At 37.2% G+C, this 20,759-nt stretch overlaps 1 protein-coding gene across 2 annotated transcripts; it reads right to left on the bottom strand.

The window, feature by feature from the left end:
* Positions 1-526: 526 nt before the first annotated feature.
* LOC135160014 (G-protein coupled receptor dmsr-1-like) lies at positions 527-20,446 on the bottom strand. Of its 2 annotated transcripts, none has more exons than XM_064116138.1 (3): positions 18,881-20,446; positions 9,231-9,475; positions 527-3,069 (listed from the first exon to the last, which is right to left on the bottom strand). In XM_064116138.1, exons 1-2 carry the CDS (start codon positions 19,896-19,898, stop codon positions 9,270-9,272), a joined length of 1,224 nt encoding a protein of 407 aa, XP_063972208.1. In that variant the 5' UTR covers positions 19,899-20,446; the 3' UTR covers positions 527-3,069; positions 9,231-9,269. The 2 variants fall into 2 exon arrangements, with proteins under 2 accessions (XP_063972208.1, XP_063972209.1); XM_064116139.1 differs by having other exon boundaries at positions 9,285-9,475.
* Positions 20,447-20,759: the final 313 nt, after the last annotated feature.

Here is a 20,759-nt window from a genome sequence, read left to right as displayed (position 1 = left end):
GAAGACCGTAAAAAATTGAATCACTTGATAACCGATGGCATTTCACTCTGAATATGCAGGCCAGCATAAAAATTATTATGTTTACTTATAATACAATTACTGAGGCAGAATTGGATGGAAAAAAGTCAGAAGTACTTGAATCTTTTCAAGAATGTCAAGCATATTTTCTCATGCAGAAGTTTTCAACTATAGATGTTAACGTATTTTGCTTCTCTGCAAATTCAGTATATTACGACTGGATACCCGATTGAACAGTTGGCATTGAGTCCAACGGTTCATAAAATATCGATTTGGAAATTCTCATAAAAAGCTACTTACCTCAATCCGTTAGTTTAAATAAGAGACTCGCCCTCAACAGTAAAATAAATACGGAAAAATGGAAAACAGAAATTTTATTAGAATGACAGTAAAATGAACTTCGTCGATAACTGAAATATTATTATTACCTTTTCTCTATCGTGTCAAGAACTATGAAAAATAAAATTTGGGAAATTAATTAACCACTATTCTCCACGGAGGGATTTTACATGGAAAAATTTATTCTAGTTTACAAGAATTCATAAATCAATGAAAATATTCGATGTTTCGGTCACATTAAATAATTCAGTATAATAGATATGTACACTATTATATTTACAAACGAAAAAGACCATTCTGTACATTCAATGTTACATTAGGGTAATAAATTGGTTATTACACTTAATGACGTTACAGTTAGTACTTCATAAATTTCTTCATAAATATCAACATTTATATACTCATCCAACATACTATATAGCGTATTCATAATTACATTAAATTCATATAGAGATTACACTGTGAAGTCACCATTTATAAAACGTTTAGTAAATATTAATAAATATTTTATTCAATAGATTTTCTTATAAATTGTGAGAGTGCAAGTAGTGATCAATAATAGACTCGTAATTTTCACATTAAATACATCATTAATATATTTCAATCCACCTGTATTAATTAATTATTGACTAGCGTCATGAATACTTATGAGCACTCAATTAATGAATTGGGGGTATAAAAGGGTGAATATTTTTTATCCGGGATATATTGTTTTAAATACACGCACATATTTATCTTTTTTGCAATCCCAAATATTATTGATGAAATCCTGAAGTTATTGCAAGGTTATTTTTATTAAAATATGTGGAATAACTGTCAAAGTTCTCTTAGTACGAAGATAAATTCCTTTATAGAGTGTAGATACACCGAAATTCCTTTCATTTATTCGGAAAATACAAATATCGCATTTGACTGCAAGTCAATTCATCCCGATGAAGTTCATCTGTGACAATTAGGTCTCTCAGTGACTTGAAATGCGCAAGATAATTTTTTTAAGTGTATACACCTTACTGACTAACTGGTCGTTAACTAACGGGTGAATTAAACCTGTCGTAATCAGGTCTCGCGCGTATAAAGGGTAAATTAGCCGAACTCCTGATTATTCATGAATTCAGCTCGTTGTACGCGAAACATTTATTCGAATAATATAATATAATAAGGAAATCCAAATCATTTTTAGATTTAAATTTACCTTTATCAAGACCGTATAACTTAATACTATTCCATTAGAGTGGACCATAACAAAAATACAAAGAGGATTATTTTTATTTTTAACGAAATTTGTTGCAAGCTCTACCGGGAACCTGCAACTGGCCATCGCCTGGAGGCCTTCAGCCGACACATTATTTTATAAATTTAGCATATTTTTCAAATTCAATTGCTTCACAAATATCTATGGCGATCCACCCTCCTACTTCATAAACATCAAACACATTCTACAAACAACTCAATACTCTCGCGAAGCTTATCCGACTGTGTTCCCTGTGAATTTCGACCTTCTTTTGATTACTGGGTCACCAATATCTCAACGAATGGAGACTATAGGTTCACGATAGGCAGGACGAAATTAATCATCATTTTTTGGGATCGCTACATCCACCAGTTTTATCATAATACGAGAAAGAGAGAGAGAAAAAATGTCATTTCGTAAATAATGTGTATAATGTGTTGGTCAGTTGGGAGCAGTTATAACCCATGGAGGGGATTAGGATGCCTTTACTGGAGGAGAGAAGAATGAGATACAGAAGCGTTGATAGGGATTCACCTCTCGGTTGTCAACCGTAGTTTCGAGGACGACGTTTCATTAATCAGACTTTCTTTCTTTCTTCTTTCTCTTTTTATGTTTTGTCCGGCCTATTTTTTTATAACGAATTGTATTATAAATGGGGGAAAACTGACTCCTGGGTTGTTGGCCTTCATTGCTATCCTTCTCGGTAGACGAATAAATTTTGCTGCGAATTTTTAATCACGTAATTACATTCGAACACCGAGCAATGTTTCCAAATGGAGTATAATTGACGATCATTAAAATTATTGTTAATTCATTGACCGAATTTCCGCCAGAATTTCCCTGCAAATTTTGGGTAAATAGAATTGCAGTATTCGATTGACTATTTTATGTGGGTAACAGGGCATTCAGTCGATAATTGGTGTTAAATTCATTGGTAATTGTGTGTGTTCTCCAAAGGCATGAAAATTAAAAGATCGTGGTCAAGTGAATAAGTTTTCTATGGAAATTCCTCTGGCGACCCAATAGAAATTTTTAGATTGTGATATTTGACATCTATTTGGAAGTTTATTTTAATTACTGGATTGAGCTATTGTTTATTGTGCTGAACGTATTCATTTATATTTTTATACTCAAGATTCGGAAGGCCAATTTTCGATTTTCGGATTTTTTTCAATCGTGGATTCTTCCTGTATATTTAATTTGTTCTACAACATCATATAAATCATATAAATTTTATGACAATACTCTGGTAGACATGTGTCTCGTAACTTTCATCCACATGATTTTTTATCTATTCTGTTATCGTTTCGTTTATTTTCGTTGGATTGCTTTCCAGAACTATAAATTAGATTTTGTTCCCAAAACTTCTGGAATCAAAACATTTTACCATTTTGCCGTTTGATGCTTTCTGTTTCAGAAAGAAGAAACAATTTAAAAGCTTCTTTCTCTTTGATACGTGTCGTCCAATTCCCTCACGGTCTCTGAAAATGAAAAAAAAAATATGTCAAATATTGTATTACCTGTGGCAAAGTTGTTTGTTTTTCTTTTTACATGAAATTCATTTTTGCGAATATCGCTGGAATTTTCTACGTAAAAGTCACAAAATTAACAATTGCATGAGTGGAGACGCCGTAGTGAAACGTTTATTTTCCAATTCTCAGTGGTGCTTCTCTTTTTCGCTACTTATTTATTTTTCTTACGTATTTACCTCCACCATTCTTGCATAGTGAATTCCGCCAGATTATTCACTCTCATACCGCCATTTCAGGCTCCAGAAGCGGTTTTTATTCAATGTTTTTATTCCCACATTCTCCGTGGATTTTTCTTTGTTTTGGCTTTATGTGTGCAGTTTAAAATTAGATACTCGGTGCTTTTGTAGAGCTTCGAATGATATCATGGACCAGAAAAAGTTCAAATATTTGATGACATTATTGGACGTATCCTCTAATATTATCATTTTGCAGAAATGCACTCAAGTGTTCTGATGTTTACTCAAAATTCAATAAACTCGATTGAAGGTGTGAGTTATTTCATCGACAAATTCCATTTGAAATTCCTCTAATCTTTTAGACACATGAGTCAACCCCTCTGCGCTTGGATCGATGTACGGAAGTCATTATGCTGTCCAAGATTAGAATTGATTTCTAGATTAGAGTACATCTCACGATTCTATGTGCCAATATTCACTCACAATAGCCTACGGTTCAGGGAGTTATCGGGTATTAGCGGAAAGTTCTGTTTCATACCAATACGACCGTGAAGTTTGGATACACACGCACATTTTGGTGCGTTACGATAGAAGGTTTGAGGGATTTACCGGATTACCTTAAAGCTCAAAACAAGCTGAGCTCAGTCGATTATATTCCTCAGTAAAGTTTCAATTACCAATACTAGATATGGTAGAATCGTCTTGACTTTATGCTATTTATTTCTGTTAATAATTTACTTTCAACTGAATTACATTACATATGCATTAATTATAATGAAGAAACGTATTTTGAAAAACCATCTGTTCAGTCCCTCCATTAAATTAGAACATTTCGAGATGAAAAGCCTGATTAAACGAGGCGGAAAATCGTGTATAGAGATAAAAAAAATCCCATTCACTACGCAAAAATATTACCTGGAAGTGAATGAAAAAATAATGATAACTTTGGAAGCTGGTTTTATGGGTGAGATTTTGTGGAATGACCTGTACGCTGAATGCTTGATAATTGAAAAAAAAAAAAAATCTTTTCACAAGTGGTTAAATTAAATGGAATATTTTATGGTATACGCTGAGCGCAATTAACTAATGCATTTCACAATCACTGATAAAATATTCAGATATGTTGAACAGCGAGTTTCCGTTTCATAATCACCGATGGAACTCTTACTCTCGTCCCTATACCTATACTATCGATTTTGTTATTGTTGTTCATAGAGTAATACATAAATATCTAGTATCATATTATGATTTACAATGGAATTTGTCAGCTGATAAAAGCAGTGATTTATAATGAAAACCAAGGATGTAATGTTATGGAAAGATAGATGACTGTGTAGTGGTGGTTTTACACGCGATACATGGGACCATTATCATAATATTCAGCTACATATATACATATATATAGATGGCATTCGTGCCAAAGACCTCTGATGCGCGCCTTATGGAGTGTCATACTGTCAATGCAATATGTCAGCTAGTTTATAAATCCTTAAACTGTCTAGCGAACCCATGGTGATAATTTTTTTAAGTATAGGTACAAGTGTAAGTGTACATTATCGAATGGAATTAGTTGGAGCCCGGAAATAAATATTTAAGGAAAATTGTGGTGGTAGGAAATATTGAACGCTGGAATTTGAAATTTTATTCACAACTAGTCTCCTTCGGGATTAAAATCGATATTTTCTCGGAGGATAATCAAATTTTATTCCACACATTTATCAAGAAATGTCCCGTGGAATAAGGTTTCTCTCACCACTCACCACCAAGTCCATCAATCACCAGACAAATATCGAAAACAACAAATGATTCTGACAGGCTGATAACTCAATCACCTACCGATCATCTGTAGTTGCTATTTTTTTATGTGCCTTGTCCGCCATTTTTGTGGTGAGATGGGTTTGTGAATGGAGGGTTTGTTGGCCGTCTTCATACCGTAATTATGAACTAATTGTGAATTTCATCCCTTTGCGGAATAATTTTCGATATTCTGGAAAATAAACAGGTCATAGCCTGTTTATTTGTGCGCATATGCGGCCTTTCGCATGAAAAGGGACCACTTTGTTGACTCTAGTGTCCGAGATATTCATGTTGTTATCTCAGCAACTTCAATTTACAACAAAGTTAAACAACTTTTCCCTTAGAGTGGAGCGTGGGTCCTGGGAAAGTGGGTATAATATGAAGGGCGCGAAGGAGAAGAAAACATGGACTAGTAATTATTAGACCCGTACCTTAATTTAAGCAAAACCATATTTTCGCATAGTATATTTGTGAACAAATCACGAAGAATTTTTTTGCGTGAGTTTAAAAAAAAATCTCGCGATGAGAAAAAATGTAATTCAGGTTCAGATTATTTACCTCTGGAAAATCCCTTATTTGTGTGGGTGTATGAGTGGGAAAATTTATTAAAAAAATGCAAAAGTCTCTCCCTCACTCCTGTATCTATTAGTCGGGAGGGAAAAATATTCATAATTGACTACAACACCAGGAAAAATTAGTGAGCCACTGCTATCATGAAAAATGATTATTCAGTTTGACAGGGAATGCCCGACATACGTTTTCTGATTTCTAATGTCTTTTCCCTTACTTTCCGATGTATTGGAATCGACTTCCCCGTCTTGATCAACTGTACGAAACTTCCACAATGTTGATTGTATAGATTGCAAGTGGTTCCCTCCATTAACTTGAGACGTAGATTATATCTTGACTCTTCGCATGAGTGTGAAGACGGATTGCTGTTCGGAAATTCTCATGAAGGGAGGAAAATCTTCACACGGAATTTTTATTTTTATCCGAGGGGATAGCAAATGACCTGAGTGAATAGCCTGAGGTATATTTGTTACAAAACTCTACTGGTCAGCCTATTTTGTCCCCTCAAGTCTAGCGTTATCATCCAAGTAGAATACCACATAAAACTTTTTCTTTGGAATCATTGGAATGTTCATAAAAAAAATGATACTTTGATACACTTTTTTTCCGGAAACGACTGCCTCCCTCGAACTACTACAATTGACTAGTGACGTGAGAATAATCAGAACACCCACAGAATGAGCAAAATTCATTGGATCATTTATGTGAATGTCGTTAATAATTGACTTGTGCTAGGAATAACGGGCTGTCTAGGACATTCTAGAATTTTTATACAAAATCCTCTTCGGGTAGTGCAACAGTATTATCAATTTTCCCTGTTCAAAACCACCATCTCTTGTGCTTTAGCCTTTCACCATTTACATTTCATAACAAATAAACCACCCGAACGCACCACTCGAATGGGATTTGCATGCAATACGCCGAGTCTTTGATGTTGTCACACACGTTACCCACAGGGTAGCAGTCGTTATTTTTTCTCTCAAATTATGTGTTCCTTTGTTGATTTCGTAACCTAAGAGAATAATGATACACATCGGCTGCTGGTCATTATCAGCTTTGTCAAACATCAGTCATGCGGTGTTTCACTGAATCCATTTTTATTGTTCTGCTTCATGTTCTGCATCGCTTCATTATTAACTATATTATCTTTCTTTCTGCTGTACGAACCTAGACAATGTATTTATAAACACATTAATCAGGTATGCAGGGGATTTCAGGGTGGGGTTGATAAAATTCACAAAGCCCTCTTCCTCCTGATGAGCAAAAAATGCCGAAATAAATTTATGAAAAACATATTCTGGGAATATGATTTACCACTGGGAATCTTTTCTCGTGGTACCTTAAATTCAGTTTTCCTAGAATATGTGAATCGTGAGGAAATATGAATTTATGCATATACATGCATTCTACATTTACGGATAATTTAATAGTCACTGTAGCTAAATTGCAGCCCACTACATTCAAAATCGATTTTCTTCTTCATCACTCCACCCACTGGTAATTCACTCGTGGAGAAAACCTAATTTTCACCCCTCTGTTCTTGCATCGTAAAACTTTTTCCTCAACATCTCTTTAGTCATATGTACTCGCTTTACACTTGTCAACAACTGTTGTTCACTTTGCATTTGCCCGCCTCTATCGGAACTGGATTTACGTGTATCGTGTACTTTCATCTCATCGTGGTAAAGTCGAGTGACCTTGCTTGCACGATCCATTTCACCAGGGGGATTAAGAAGCCTACGTAATAGACTACATAACAGTTGGTACTCCAACAGTATGAAAACCACCCCGACCATTGTTCTGTAACTACTACACGATTGAATCTCCCACATAATAATTCACTAGTGAAGGGGTAAACTGAGATGAGTCGCTTTTGATTATCCATCAATTTTTAATGAACATTTTGGAATTTTTATTACAACCCCTTTGGGGGAGTGAATTGAGTCCTGCAGTCAATGTCGTCATTAAAATTGAGGGAAATAGTCCCTTAGATTGTGAGATATTGCTGGAAAACTGGACTGAGACTCGAGCCCATTTATTCCAGTTTACCACTTCGCTATTGAATTATGACTGCGTGTAAAAGAAAAATTATGTAAAAAATAGGGAGGGGGTTTCGTCATTGTTTGCAGTATCTAATTAATTATCAAAGTTGCTGCGTGTATGTGAGCTTATGTGGGACTTTGAAGGTTTTAACATTTTCCCCATATTCTCGACTGGTAGAGAAAACAGGAAAAGTGCTGAAACCACCCACGCGGCGCATAATCTCGTGCATGAGAAGAATCTACTTCAATAATTAATTGAACATTGAAAACTACGATAAAACTTTTTTACGCGTCTTCGATAACGTCTTTTTTATTAATGTTCATTGTTCAAAAAATTCAGTTTGTTGGCACCTCTCCTTATCTTTCAAGAGCCACTTGCGAGTCTTCGTAAAAAAGGAAAATTTTATTTGTTTTAAATGACACAGAGTTTAACGATTATATTATATATTCAGACAGATTAGAATGATATTTTATTTTTTTTAGTAATGGAATGGTGAGGAAATTCGAATGTCATGGCCTGATAAAGTTATGATTTTATGTTACTCCTCTTTGCTGCTCAACTGTTCATTATAATTGACCCCGTAGAGGCTGTCTGAATGTGAAGTATTTTGCCTCTAATTGCACCGTGAATTTTCTACCCCACGTTGCCAAATCTCAACTATGAACAAATGAAGAGGTTTTTTCAGGGCATTGTTCCGAATTAATTACGGATCTTTATCGGGAGGCCATTTCACTGATTCATGTCTTGAAAATCCAACTGTGGGATTATTTTGCTGATAAGAGTTACAATTATGTTCGGCTAATTTATTCCGAATATTTCGTGGTAATTGTGTGTTATCTCCCCCTGAAATACTGGATTCCGATTGACCGAAATTAAATTTTTAAAAATAATTAGTTGCCACCAATTTTAACCGAGAAAAGGACAGAATAGTTATAATTTGTTTGCAAAGCTTATTCTATTATTATGATAGAGAAAAATATGTGGGAAATATCTGATTTGGAATGTGGAACGCCAAATCATAAAAACCTCCAATTTTGTAGAATAATTTTAGGTTGGGGCATTTGTTGAAAAAAATTGACTGTAACAATTCATGTAGAAGGAGGAAGAAGAGGGTTCCAAGTTTTGCTCTGAAATCCAGGGGCGTAATCCACCCCAACGCTATTCCAAATCATTTAACCAATTTTAGGGGATATCTCTATGACTACAAGTGGATGAATGTGTGCAAACTTCATATTCTGTTAGTCCTAGTTTCGAAGCTATTCTTCAGCTCCTTCTGCCCACTCCCACCTAATCACATGAAAATGATTTTGTTTCCAATGACTGTCTTATTTGTGGCTCCAAACTGATTCTGTTTGCAAAACTGAATGAGTCAGCTATCTCAAGAATAAATAAACGATGGAATATTTGAATGGAATAGAGCAGGGAAATATTTAGAAGATGTTTCAGTCTATTTGAGAGATCACTTTAAAATGATCAGTTAAAGAAAATTGTGGTGGGAAGGAGTAGTATTTGCATTAGAATCACCTATAGCGTATAGCCATATGTTCGTTGGTTATGCCTATGCTAAACTTGCGTTACTTGTGTCACAGTATGCGTCGTGGCGGTGAGCCCGTTGTTATCGAGATGCTGTGCTACCGGCAGCCATCTCCCCAATAACTTCCAGGTGCAGAAAAGCTGGTGGAATGTTGTGCGAAATTGTCGACTCATGGCACAATAAAGGATGAAGTTTATGGCTGAGTTTATCAAAGCCAATATGTCCATCATTTCACCTGAAAGAAAATTAATATCTCTGTCAAATTATTGTCATAAATTGCTGTATAATGGGCCTAAGATGTTCTCTATTCATAAAAAGGGCAATTAATTCATGTGAAGTGAAATGTCGTTCCAATAAAAATGACGAACAAAATGTCAAGTAAAATATGATTGTCTTTACTTCTAGAGTTTGATCTCACTGTGACAGAATTTTTATGAGATGAGCTCATGATATGTTAAATAAATACAAAGTTATATTTCACTTCACACTTACGCTTCTTAGGGGGTGATTTTTTGCAATTTTTATGTCAATTTTTCTTTGCCTGCTCTTCGTGTAAGTTTCTAATCTTAAAATGTTCAATTATGGAAATTTTGAATTAAAATTTAGACATCCAGAATGAATGTACATATCGAACATTGATCTAATTATACTCAGAGGGGGACTGAGCTTGGGCGGCGGCCGACAACCTGCAATTGACCGTTAGTAACCATGCTTTCACCGATGTTATCACGCCACGGTTCAAGAACGTGTGGTACTATAGGTCAGGGTTGATAGAGCAGTCGCCATGCTGGTTCTGCTCTTTGCCCTGTCCGGGTGTATAACTTGGAATGGCTCGGATAATAAATTCAGGAGCTCTTAGAAAAATCGTGGTGGTAAATAGTTATTCAATATATTTTTAATAACATCAGATACACAAGGAAATAGTTCAATAAAAAATAGGCCAATGCCCAGGCGGGTTACACGTACAATCATATGAGCATTCTGTTTCCCGAGGTAAAGGCCAGGTCTGTCAAACAAGTAATGCTAGGTAGGACCTACACTAAGAAAAATTAAGTTATGTTTGGCAACGATATTGGCCCAGTGGTATCAGCCAAGATTCACTTGAGCCTTGAGGTGAGCTCTTTCGACCACTCTGAGTAAGCTTTAGTACTTCACAAGTTTTCTGTCCCTGTGGAGACTTGTTAATCTTATTGTTAGTGACTTATATCACGTGGTAGCTGAAACCACTCACTTCATCTGTCTCAATTCGCCCCTGAATATAACCTGAAATGAAAAATAATCACTTCGAGGCGGAATGTTTCGTGCCGGGCAGTAGTATAACTCAACGGATAGTTCGGAAAGATCTGTATAACGTAGTTAACATTAGCTAAAATGTACATTCTAAAGCGCGATGAAGATGAGTTTGCCATTATTGAGTTTATAACGTTAACCATGCTCCGTGGCTATCGGCCAAACCAATAACCCAGAGTAATTTGAGTAACGTTCGACGAATTGGATCAGAAAGTGCAAGAGGAGAAGACACAGTAATAATAGTGAATGAGTATGACAGAGTAAGTATTTCCTTTCGTTACTTTTTATATACTGCTACATAAAATGGGACTACGAAGACGAAAGACAAGATGAGCTGAAGGAGTCAGGGGGATATATCTGCCCTCTTTTGCTTCCCCCCACTTGAGACGACGATCGATTCTGGCTTTCCGTCGATTTTTTAGACTACTCAAGGGCTCACAGTGGTGGAGAACAGAGAAGGTAAAGAATGGAACAAAGTCAAGTAGAAACGGTTAACGCGTTTGGAAAGTTTTTCAGAAATCACTGATTGCAGCGAAGGAAGGAGATAATCTGCTCCTCTGTGAATTCGTGGCATTGACTAGCCTTGGTAAATCTAGTCACTCATCACTCATTTCTTCAGCTCAACGTTCAACTCCAGCATCGTAAGTATTCTATTTTCTGTGCAACAATTTTATACTGAGGGACAAGTAAATGCTAAGGTTATAATGGTGTTTTTAAAATTTCAGGCTGCAGCCGTCAGCTAAAAGCAGAACGCTGTCGTCGAGGTGCCCATTTATGAAATATATTTGGAGATATAGTTTTTTCTCGCGAATTCCCTGCTGCATTTTAGAGGCTACTTGAACGTACCAACTGAATAAAGAGTCCGAAAGCTTCAGATTTTTATAAAAATGAATAATTCCATTGTAAAAGTCAAATCAAATTAACGTTTTGATATGTCACGACAAATGCAAATTATGGCATCCCTCCCCGCGATGACAATTTTTTTCCGATCAATTGGATCATAGAGCCAATGTAGATACCGTTGAAAAAAATTAGAATATCATAGCGACACTTACATGAATTAATTAGACCTATGTTACTTAGATAACTCTTGACGACTCCATGACTTGTGCAAGATTTCCCCAGAGGTTCTATTCATTTATTCTAAATGAATAGAACCGTCAACTTCGTTAAATGTAGTTCGCAGTTACATCTCATTCCGAAAGTTCTAACTGGGTATTACCATTACTCAAGAGTTTGAGGTCGGAAGTAATCGATCTATTATAACTACAAGAGAGAAAAATACAGGAGAATAAAGGTCAAACAAGGGGACAGACATGGAAATGTGTCCAGTGGCGGGCATTATGGGGGTTTCCGGACTAATGGAAAATCGATTATTCGTGGTCGTTCCTATGTTAACACTGAACTTGGTCCAAATATGGAAATGCCCTCCCTTTCGATATTTCGGATACGAACCACGAGTGCTTTACCACTTTCATTATATGACTGCCCAACCTACCCTCAGCTATTGACAGAATTTCAACCAATTTGATTTGATTCTGTCATGTTCACCGCTTGTAGCCCTTGATTTTTGTTCTATTGACGTCTTCCCAATTCCGAAAGGCACTTTTAACTCGCAAATGACCGCACAAGGCGCATCGCGTTGCCTTTTGCAATATTAACAATTAAAATATAGTGAATTAAAGGCTGAGAATGTAGGAATTCCTCGTTTAATGTCTCTTTTAGACATTAACCGCGATTATAAAATATATAGTCATCACTTTATTTGTTAATGAAGCATTTTATTATGTACGGACGGGGTCAAGTAGTTCAAACGGCTATTTGTGCCGCCAGTCAGGCAATAGAATCGAGACGGGTGCGGGCTTCGCGCGCCGAATTTGAATTTTCCCCCTCGAATGTGAGCATATGGCGAATATTGAATAACTGGTTCAACTATGGATGGTACAGGGCATCTAAAAAGTGGCTCGAAGCCTCTCGAGGAGGGAATGTCAGCCGTAAAGATGATAAACGGCGTGATTAACCAAAGAAAGTGGTTGATGAGAAGTTAGAGGGTATTATAGATGAGGATCCTTGCCAAACTCAACTTGAACTTGCAAATCTACTTGGAGTGACCCAGAACGCCATCTCTTATCGTCAACAGGACCTGAGGAGAATGTGCAAAAAGTTTCATTGAGTTTTTCATGAGCTTTCTCCTCATGAAAAAAAAACCCAGATGTGAAGCAACTGCCTTGTCCGAACAAACTGTCAGGTGACATCGCCAAAACGAAGGTCCATTCAAAAAAATGATAGTCCGGTATTTCTTAGGATGAGAAATGGCGTGATCCAGTATGAGAAGCTCTGAGCTGGGAATCTGTCACTTCTTTAATCTACCAACAACAACAACAACTCACTACAATGAGGGATCCACTAGAAGACAAACAATTTTCATTAGGCTGTGCGAAAAAGTAGCTTTTTCGGCGCCCTATACGTGCCTAAGGAGTGTCTTATCAACACATTGTCACGGAAGAAATCGTTCGATACCCGTGAGAATGGTATATTATACCCTCCGGGATTGACAGTATTTTCTAAAGACGTTATCACCCGGGCCAGAGGCGAGGGTTATAATCACATGAGTTGGAAAGTACTTTCCAAACTGAGCCATGAAAAACTTTTTCACGCCTTCGGATCGAGTGTCAATTTTTCACGCGGGGAAGAATGATCGGTTTTTCAGGCCGAGGCTTTAAATGGACTAGTCCGGGTGTAATAATTTTTTTCGGAACACCTTCTATAGAGAATTCAGCCATGGAAGGTGTTAAGCGTATGCTGCATTCATTGATGCACTTCATGTTTGTTCACTCATAGGGACAGCGAATCGAATGTATGGATGGAGTTTCCAATTACTCTGCGGTGTGTGTTCTCGGATATTTGTAATTTGAATTGAATGTGTGGAAGCAACCGGAGATGCCAAGGATGCAACTGACCATAAATACATATGTAGAGTGGCTACATGCATGAAGATGCACCGTACAAATCTCAGACAACATTTTAAATGAATTTGTTCTCAGTGTAGAATCTCTTCAAATGTAAATTCTTGATTGAACGACAGCTGCAAAGTCTATTTGCCTGGATTACACAGCGTAAATATAAATTGAAAAAAAAAACTTCATCAGTCGAAAATAATTCATCAATACTTCCATCTCTATAATACTCCGGAAAGCTCAATAAACAACTCCGTTCAGTTGACATCCCATCGTTTCGGTATCTCATCGTATACCACATAAAAAACGCGTCGTCTTTTAAATTTATTTTCATCGGAAAAACTGATGTATTCCGATCATATCTACCGAGTGTGATCGAACAATGGTAGAATTACGAGACAAACATCCCCCCCGTAGTGGGAATATACATAGCACAACATCCAATGCACCCTAAACTCCCAAAAGGTGTCTCCATACACTTTGAAATATCTGAATTCCACTAAATTTCTATCTTCTTTTCATATCCCTATGTAGTTCTATTTCATGGCCTACTCCCTTCACCCTCGCTGAACCGATTCAGCCTCCTAACAGTGCAAAAAGTATCGTAAACTGACTCGCGTTGGACTGTCACGTAAGCTCCCACAAGAAAAATAAAAAAGAAAGAGGACAGAGGGGGTTGGGATCTAACGAGAAAAGGCGGAGCTGTGGGGTGAGAGGGAATGCGCCATTTACGCCCCAGAGCTAGAGCATAGTATATATACTGTTCACTAGGATGATTTTGCCTCTCCTCACATCTGTTCATGTTTTTTTCCGAACTTGCTTTATTTGGGTTCCACCAGTTTGTCTATTCTTCACGAAAAAAGATATTAGAGCAATGTCACATTGAAAGAATGAGTTGTGTGGACCCACTTCAAGTCAATATTCAATAACCCAATTTTTTATAGTCACAGACAATTTGATGAACGTATCACAGATCGGCCGCATCGGCTTCGATATTGTGCCAACATATGGAATTCGCCTCCAGTGAATGAATCATCACTTATCCCTGGAAGCAACGAATTACCTCCCAAACTGATGGAACGGATTAGGGCGCCAGGTTGAAGTCCATTTAGTTCCATCAAATGTACATTCGTTAATATCTAATGAATGAATATTTGATGAACTTTGTGTGACTTGAATTGCGCTGTTTGAGTGGACTGTTGGTTAATTATTGGCGAATATTCATTTGGTCATAGTCAAATCTGTTAATGCTACTTAAAATGATATAGCTATCGGGCCTTTGAAACTTGACTGACTACTTCCAAAGTTTATGGATCAGAAGAAGTAAAAGTTAATGGTTTCTTCTTGATATTCCCTCAAAGTCCCGTTACCTCTGCCTACACTTTTCCATTCCACTTTCGGAAAACATTGAGGGCCGATAACGAATTCGGTTATGATGAAGCATGTTTTCTTGATACCGGTATTTAATTCAGCGAAACTTTTAATTCCAAACCATATAATCTCCTCACGTAAGAAAATGAATAAGAGCGCAAGAGGGAAAGGTACGCAAACACTAATGGAATAGACTGGAAGAATATGAAAGTGAAACAATATTAAAACTCGATGAATGTTGGGAGACCACAATTTTTTTAATTTTTAATTTGAATCGTGAGAGAGAAATACGGAATAAAGAGAGGAAAAGTTGTAGAGATTTTAGCCCATGAAGTTAGTTTTTTTAATAAATATTGAGAGAATCCAATAACAAGAGGCAATTCGAGAAGAAGAAAAGAAAGACGTGATACTTATAGGTGGGAGGGTGAGATGCGAAACATCTGATAGCTTTACTCGTATTGATTACGAATTGGATATCAACATTGTTGTGGGTGGTGGAGTTGCTGAGGTGACAGAAGCATTGATGAGGCAAATAATAAATCAAGTCGCTGATTAGAAGGGCTTGCTGTTATATATTAAACAAAATAGAGAGCTAAAAAAACTACTTGAAACTGATTTTAAATGAGAGCTCGCTATGGAGCGATCCGTGATGGACTTTTCGCGTTCCTGGCGAAATGCCAATTTTGCTTTTATGGGCAATGATCAATCAGGAAAAAAAAAGATATTGCATAGTAGAATATTGGTAGTTTTTAGCCAAGTTACGAGGGTGAATATGCACTTTAGAGGGGGAGAGAGAGGGCACAGCCTTATAATCGTTGATTTTCACGATGTTATAGACCGAAAATTCTAACCCACGTGCCAATTACCACCCGACGCAGAGCCCAGGGCGGTTAACACGTGGGATTGAATATCCTGTTGTTTCCGAGGACCGCATCATATTTTTCATCAGAGTCGTACGATTAATTTCAATTGTACAGTAAACGAAAATCATTTTGAAATAACAGAGATCCGATAAATGCAATAAGCCATTTCCTCCCTCTTTCTCTCGTTATTTAGCGGGGAAAATAAATTTTTTCCTACAAATGTAATGGGGAAAAATTGGACACGTGGAAATATTCCGCAAATAGTTTGATTTTCAATTATCTGGAAACTGCGTATCATGAAGTAAATCGAAGTATTTGAATATAATAATCACGTGATCTGCAGGAAAATAAATTGAAATTGATAGACACATACGTGGATTCACTGTGCAAGTTAGTAAGAGAGCATTGTCGCACCTGCAAACTTAGGACAGCTCCTTCCATTCGTTCCACTCCAACTCTCCCGCGGTTTGTTCGCGTCTTCAGTTCCACGATTTTGTATTATTGATCGAGATAGACTCGCGGAATAATTTATAAAAGCGAAATAGAATTTTATTTCTTTGAATTACGAAATTCAACACAAATTATTTTTGATCCTTGTGGCTTGCGGGGAAAATTCAATTGCTGATGAAATCTACTAGAGATTAATCTAGTATGGAATTACTTACAACAGTACGGAAGAAATTCTGAAGAGGGTGGATAACTTAATTAAGTTTATCATCATTATCTTTCTCAAGTGTTAAATGTTAGAGTGGTAAATTCTGAAATTTCGATATACAGTCGGAAATATTATTTATAATGTGAGGTCGCGTTGAGTTATTCGACTGCGTTGAGTAGGGAAACGAGAGTGCTCTCATTGAGTCACACTCAGAGCTTTCTCAACATATTATTTTTCTGAATTTTTTGAATTGAGGCGATGGAAAAGCTTATAAAATTGCTCAAGTCTAATATTTTTTTTATTAACTACATAGCAAAGAAATATATTCTGGTAAAAAAAATTCTTACTACTTTGATAGCGCCAATTTCCCATAGGAAAAGGTGAAAAAAAAATAATTAAGAGAGTTTATCAGCGAGGGGGCTTTGGTGTGGATACTGAATGGCATTTTTTGCAACGCTCCCGGTAAATCACCTGGTGATAAGATTGGTGGCACGTCCAGCAAACTGCAACACGGGCACGTGTAGAAAGACCACACAGTAATTTAATCAGCCACAGAATTGATTGATACTATTTAAACTATTTTTTGTACATATTAACTGTCTAGGTACTCGAAATATCCGCTCAATACTGGAGACTTGCTAGAACAAGTCGTTCTGACAGCGAGGTCACCATTCTACTTTATCGGTCGCGGTCTCACAAAATAATTAATACCTGAGGCCCATCCTTGAGTGCACTATTTCAAATTATGACATCATGAAATCATTGTTCTATAAATTGCACTTATCTCGAATTTATTTTATTCCCTTGCAACTGAAATTCTGATTTTAATTTCTCTTGTCAGTGTAAAACGTGTAATAATACATGACCTGAAAATGGCATTTATTTTAATTATGACTTTCATTATTCAGCAGAAAGAGAACTTCACAATTTTTTGATACAATCATGTGTACGTATATGAAATCCACACGTCAGGAAATATTCAATAAAAATTGCTGAACGCTCTGAAAAAAAAAAATTCATAACATTTCCGTGACCTTTTCCGAAACCACATTTCGCTCTGGAATTGGTATGTAATTTTTATTGAACATTTCTCGGTGTGCATTTGAGAGGATGCAATTGCATCGATTTTATGACCGATTTTTCATAATAAGAATTAGCCTCTACTGAAAGCAAGTGATGCACAAAATTTCGAAATTATGAGAGGGTTTATGGTATTGAAAAATATGTCAGTCTGTTCAAGCTGATTTCTCCCTGACCTTTCAATAAATATAATTCCAAAGATGTCAATAAAAATTTGCCTTCAGTGACTCCGCATTGTCAATACAGAATGTGAAATTCCACATATTTCAATGGAATGTCCAAGTACTCTCGACGTTTCAATGATATTCCACTCGATATCCCAATCACCGTATCAATTCCAAACAACCAATTAAATAGCGCAATGGAAGCGTGCAAATTGAAACAATTGTTATGCGGCTTTAAAAAAAAAGGGAAAAAAAGGAAAACATGAGATGGAATATTCTATCAAGTTCATCCCGTTCTCTGTAATGCCCGAAACAAATATCCTGAAGAACCTGGAGTAAACCTTCGAGACTATTCTTGAAATCGGATTTTGTAATTAGCTGAAAAGCTTCGTGAGGTGACATAAATTTCTTCCTTATGCCAGAATCAGGCTTTTTCGCGCCAGTGAAACGTGTAATATAATATCTTCTACCTATTTTCATCTCAAATAAATTTACCCTCTGTGTAACAGCACTCTGCACAAAAACGCAGCACATAAGCACACAAACAATTAAAGTAAGAATTTCCGTTGTGCGTAAAACTGCTGAGTTACGATCAGAATCGTACGTCATTTCACGGAAAGATGCCAGGTAAACAAATGGAGTGTGCGCAATATACTTTTCGTGACGGAAATAATTACAATTGTTGGTTAGCTGATTGCATGCTGCGATTTGTCGTGATATATTTATCAATTGTCATAATAAAATTTAAACCTCGCGTCGAAACGTTAATATAACGTGCTGCGAACCCAAGAACACCGGTGGAAAAATTTCCGTCTCTCACCTTTACAATTCATTCAATAGAAATATATTAAAATGAAAAATTAACTGAAAAATGGTCCTCAATCCTGTTATTCATTTTACGTGGATCCTGAATAAATGGCCATAAAAAAATTACAGCTGATACCGTTTGAAAATAAATTTTCCATTCCGTTGGAATATGTCCAAAATCAATAACGCTGAATAGCCTTTAAAAAAAACTCTCAAATTAATTACCAGCTGATGAAGAAGAACGGAATCCAATTATTTGAACTTTAATCCCCTAATTTTCCTACGCAATATTTTGATTCAATAATTTCTATTGACTCCCTCGGTCCTATTGCCATATTACATTGCTGATTACCCATGGAACTCCGGAAAATAGCTATATTTATCTTTCAATCACTGAAACCGTCTGAGTCTTAGCGAAGCTTTCTACTCTCGAAAGTCGGATAACAATCTTACCTAGTTTCACGTAACAAGTCCTAAAGAATCCGGTCCCGAGAATGACACTGAGTAACCCGAGGACCCCCTGCGGGAATTCAGTGAGTAAAAATAGTAGTAAAACCGCTAGAAGCATCCTTGTTGTCCTATCAGTCTGGCGCTCCTTCTCCAGTATTCTCGATGATTTCTTCCGACACGCTTTTATATCACAGATATTGTCCACCACATTTTCTTCACTACTCTTGAAGACATTTCTACTCGTCAATAATTTTCGCCTCTTCTTGGCCTTGAGAAGCGCAAGAATTAGCCTTAAGCTGAAAATTGTCAGGGCCAAACATGGTACCAGCTTAATGACAACACTATACATCCACAAGTTCATCAAGTTTAATAATCCATGAGTCTTCATGGTCTCACTTAAATGAACGAACCATAATGTTTCATTCTTAAGCATTTCTGTTCCGTTGTAGACACTCACGTTGACCGAATTACCCTGACTATTCAGGGTCTCAATTTTTGATGTCACTTGGGTGGTGAAGTACACGGGTAAACATATCAATGGGCATATTATATAAGCACCAGCAATTGCCAGAACTGTCCTCCTGAAGCTGCACCACTGGCGATTACTCTGGGGATATTCAACAGCGATGTACCGCCAAATGGCTAATGTCACTGTCAACCAAATGGATATTGTGTGACAGACTTGAGTGAAGATCGAGTGGACCAGGACAAACACTGCCCACCCGTAGCTGTAGGTGTCCTTTCTTGAACGATGATACAGGTACATGTGACTCGCGTAAGGAATATATTCAAGCATTACGAGAAGATCCGCTACAGCGAGACCCGTCAGGATGGCATTGGTGGGTGATGACATCTCACGCCGCGAAAGGACTGCGATGTTCAGGGTATTTGCGATTAAACCGAAGATGCAGACGAGAAGACTTGCCCAGCCATGGACCTTGACGTACTCCTGATGAAGACTGTCCAGACCCGGTCCACACCGGTAGTCTAGGGCTGAGTCCGAGTCTGAGGTTGAGTTCATGATTGGTGAGCAGATTCTTCGGAATTGTTTGGAGAGACGATGGCCCTAGCACTGAGTTGATGGAAGTTCTCGGATGGATCGCTGTGCTGGTCGGTGTTGGGTAAATTCAACTGGTTATGAAGATGATGATGACAGCGAGTACCATATCATGGACCAGGAAGTGTGAGCATTGCTATTGTCATGCATCACTGTCAACTCGAATCACTTTTCACTATTTCGATGCACATTTTTGATAGTTAAGCCACATTTCATAATTTGCGATCTAACGGTTTACTTTGTTTGACTTGATGGGCTTGCGGATAGCGAGATGATGGGGTTCAACAAGAGCTTCGGGGGAGCTTGCACTACACTTGCGTTCGGAACCGCGTGCGGCTGCCGAATATGATACAGACGTGATATCAACCCGCTGGAGGGATACGGATACATGCTCAACGAATAAGTCGGCGTCTCGACGCATGCGTTTTAATTCTGATAGTTGATACCCTTTGGGTGGGGAATTGAGACTAGTATTTTGAAGAGAACAGACAGTTGAATGGGAGTACATTATAGGGGAATGGTATCTTCATTTCAAGACAAGCCCTTTAACTTTTTCATGAATTCGGACTGTTACCGATTAGGGGTAAAAGAGTTCATGATGAGCTTTGTCAAAACGTCAATAGTTCACTAGTGAGAATGGTGCAAAATCGATGAACGCATTTTTCAGCCATTTTTTAGGCAGCTTTTCATGTTTTTTTCCGAGCGAAATTCCAGCTTTGTTAAATGCCGAAAGAATGAAGAATGAATTGTAGAACTACTTGGAGAAATTGGGGCTGCCATTTAATGTTCTTTGTTCCAAAACGGAGACAATAGAGTTTTACATAA

This window comes from Diachasmimorpha longicaudata, chromosome 3, assembly GCF_034640455.1.
Source record: "Diachasmimorpha longicaudata isolate KC_UGA_2023 chromosome 3, iyDiaLong2, whole genome shotgun sequence".
NCBI lineage: Eukaryota > Metazoa > Arthropoda > Insecta > Hymenoptera > Braconidae > Diachasmimorpha > Diachasmimorpha longicaudata.
Note: the sequence above shows the minus strand (reverse complement) of the source record. Positions and strands in the feature narration are given on the sequence as shown.

Coding starts and splice junctions, on each gene's coding strand:
- LOC135160014 (XM_064116138.1), bottom strand. CDS start 19,898: ATGAACTCAACCTCAGACTCGGACTCAGCCCTAGACTACCGGTGTGGA. Junction 9,476..18,880: donor GACTTGTTACGTGAAACTAG/GTAAGATTGTTA, acceptor ATTTTCTTTCAG/GTGAAATGATGGACATATTG.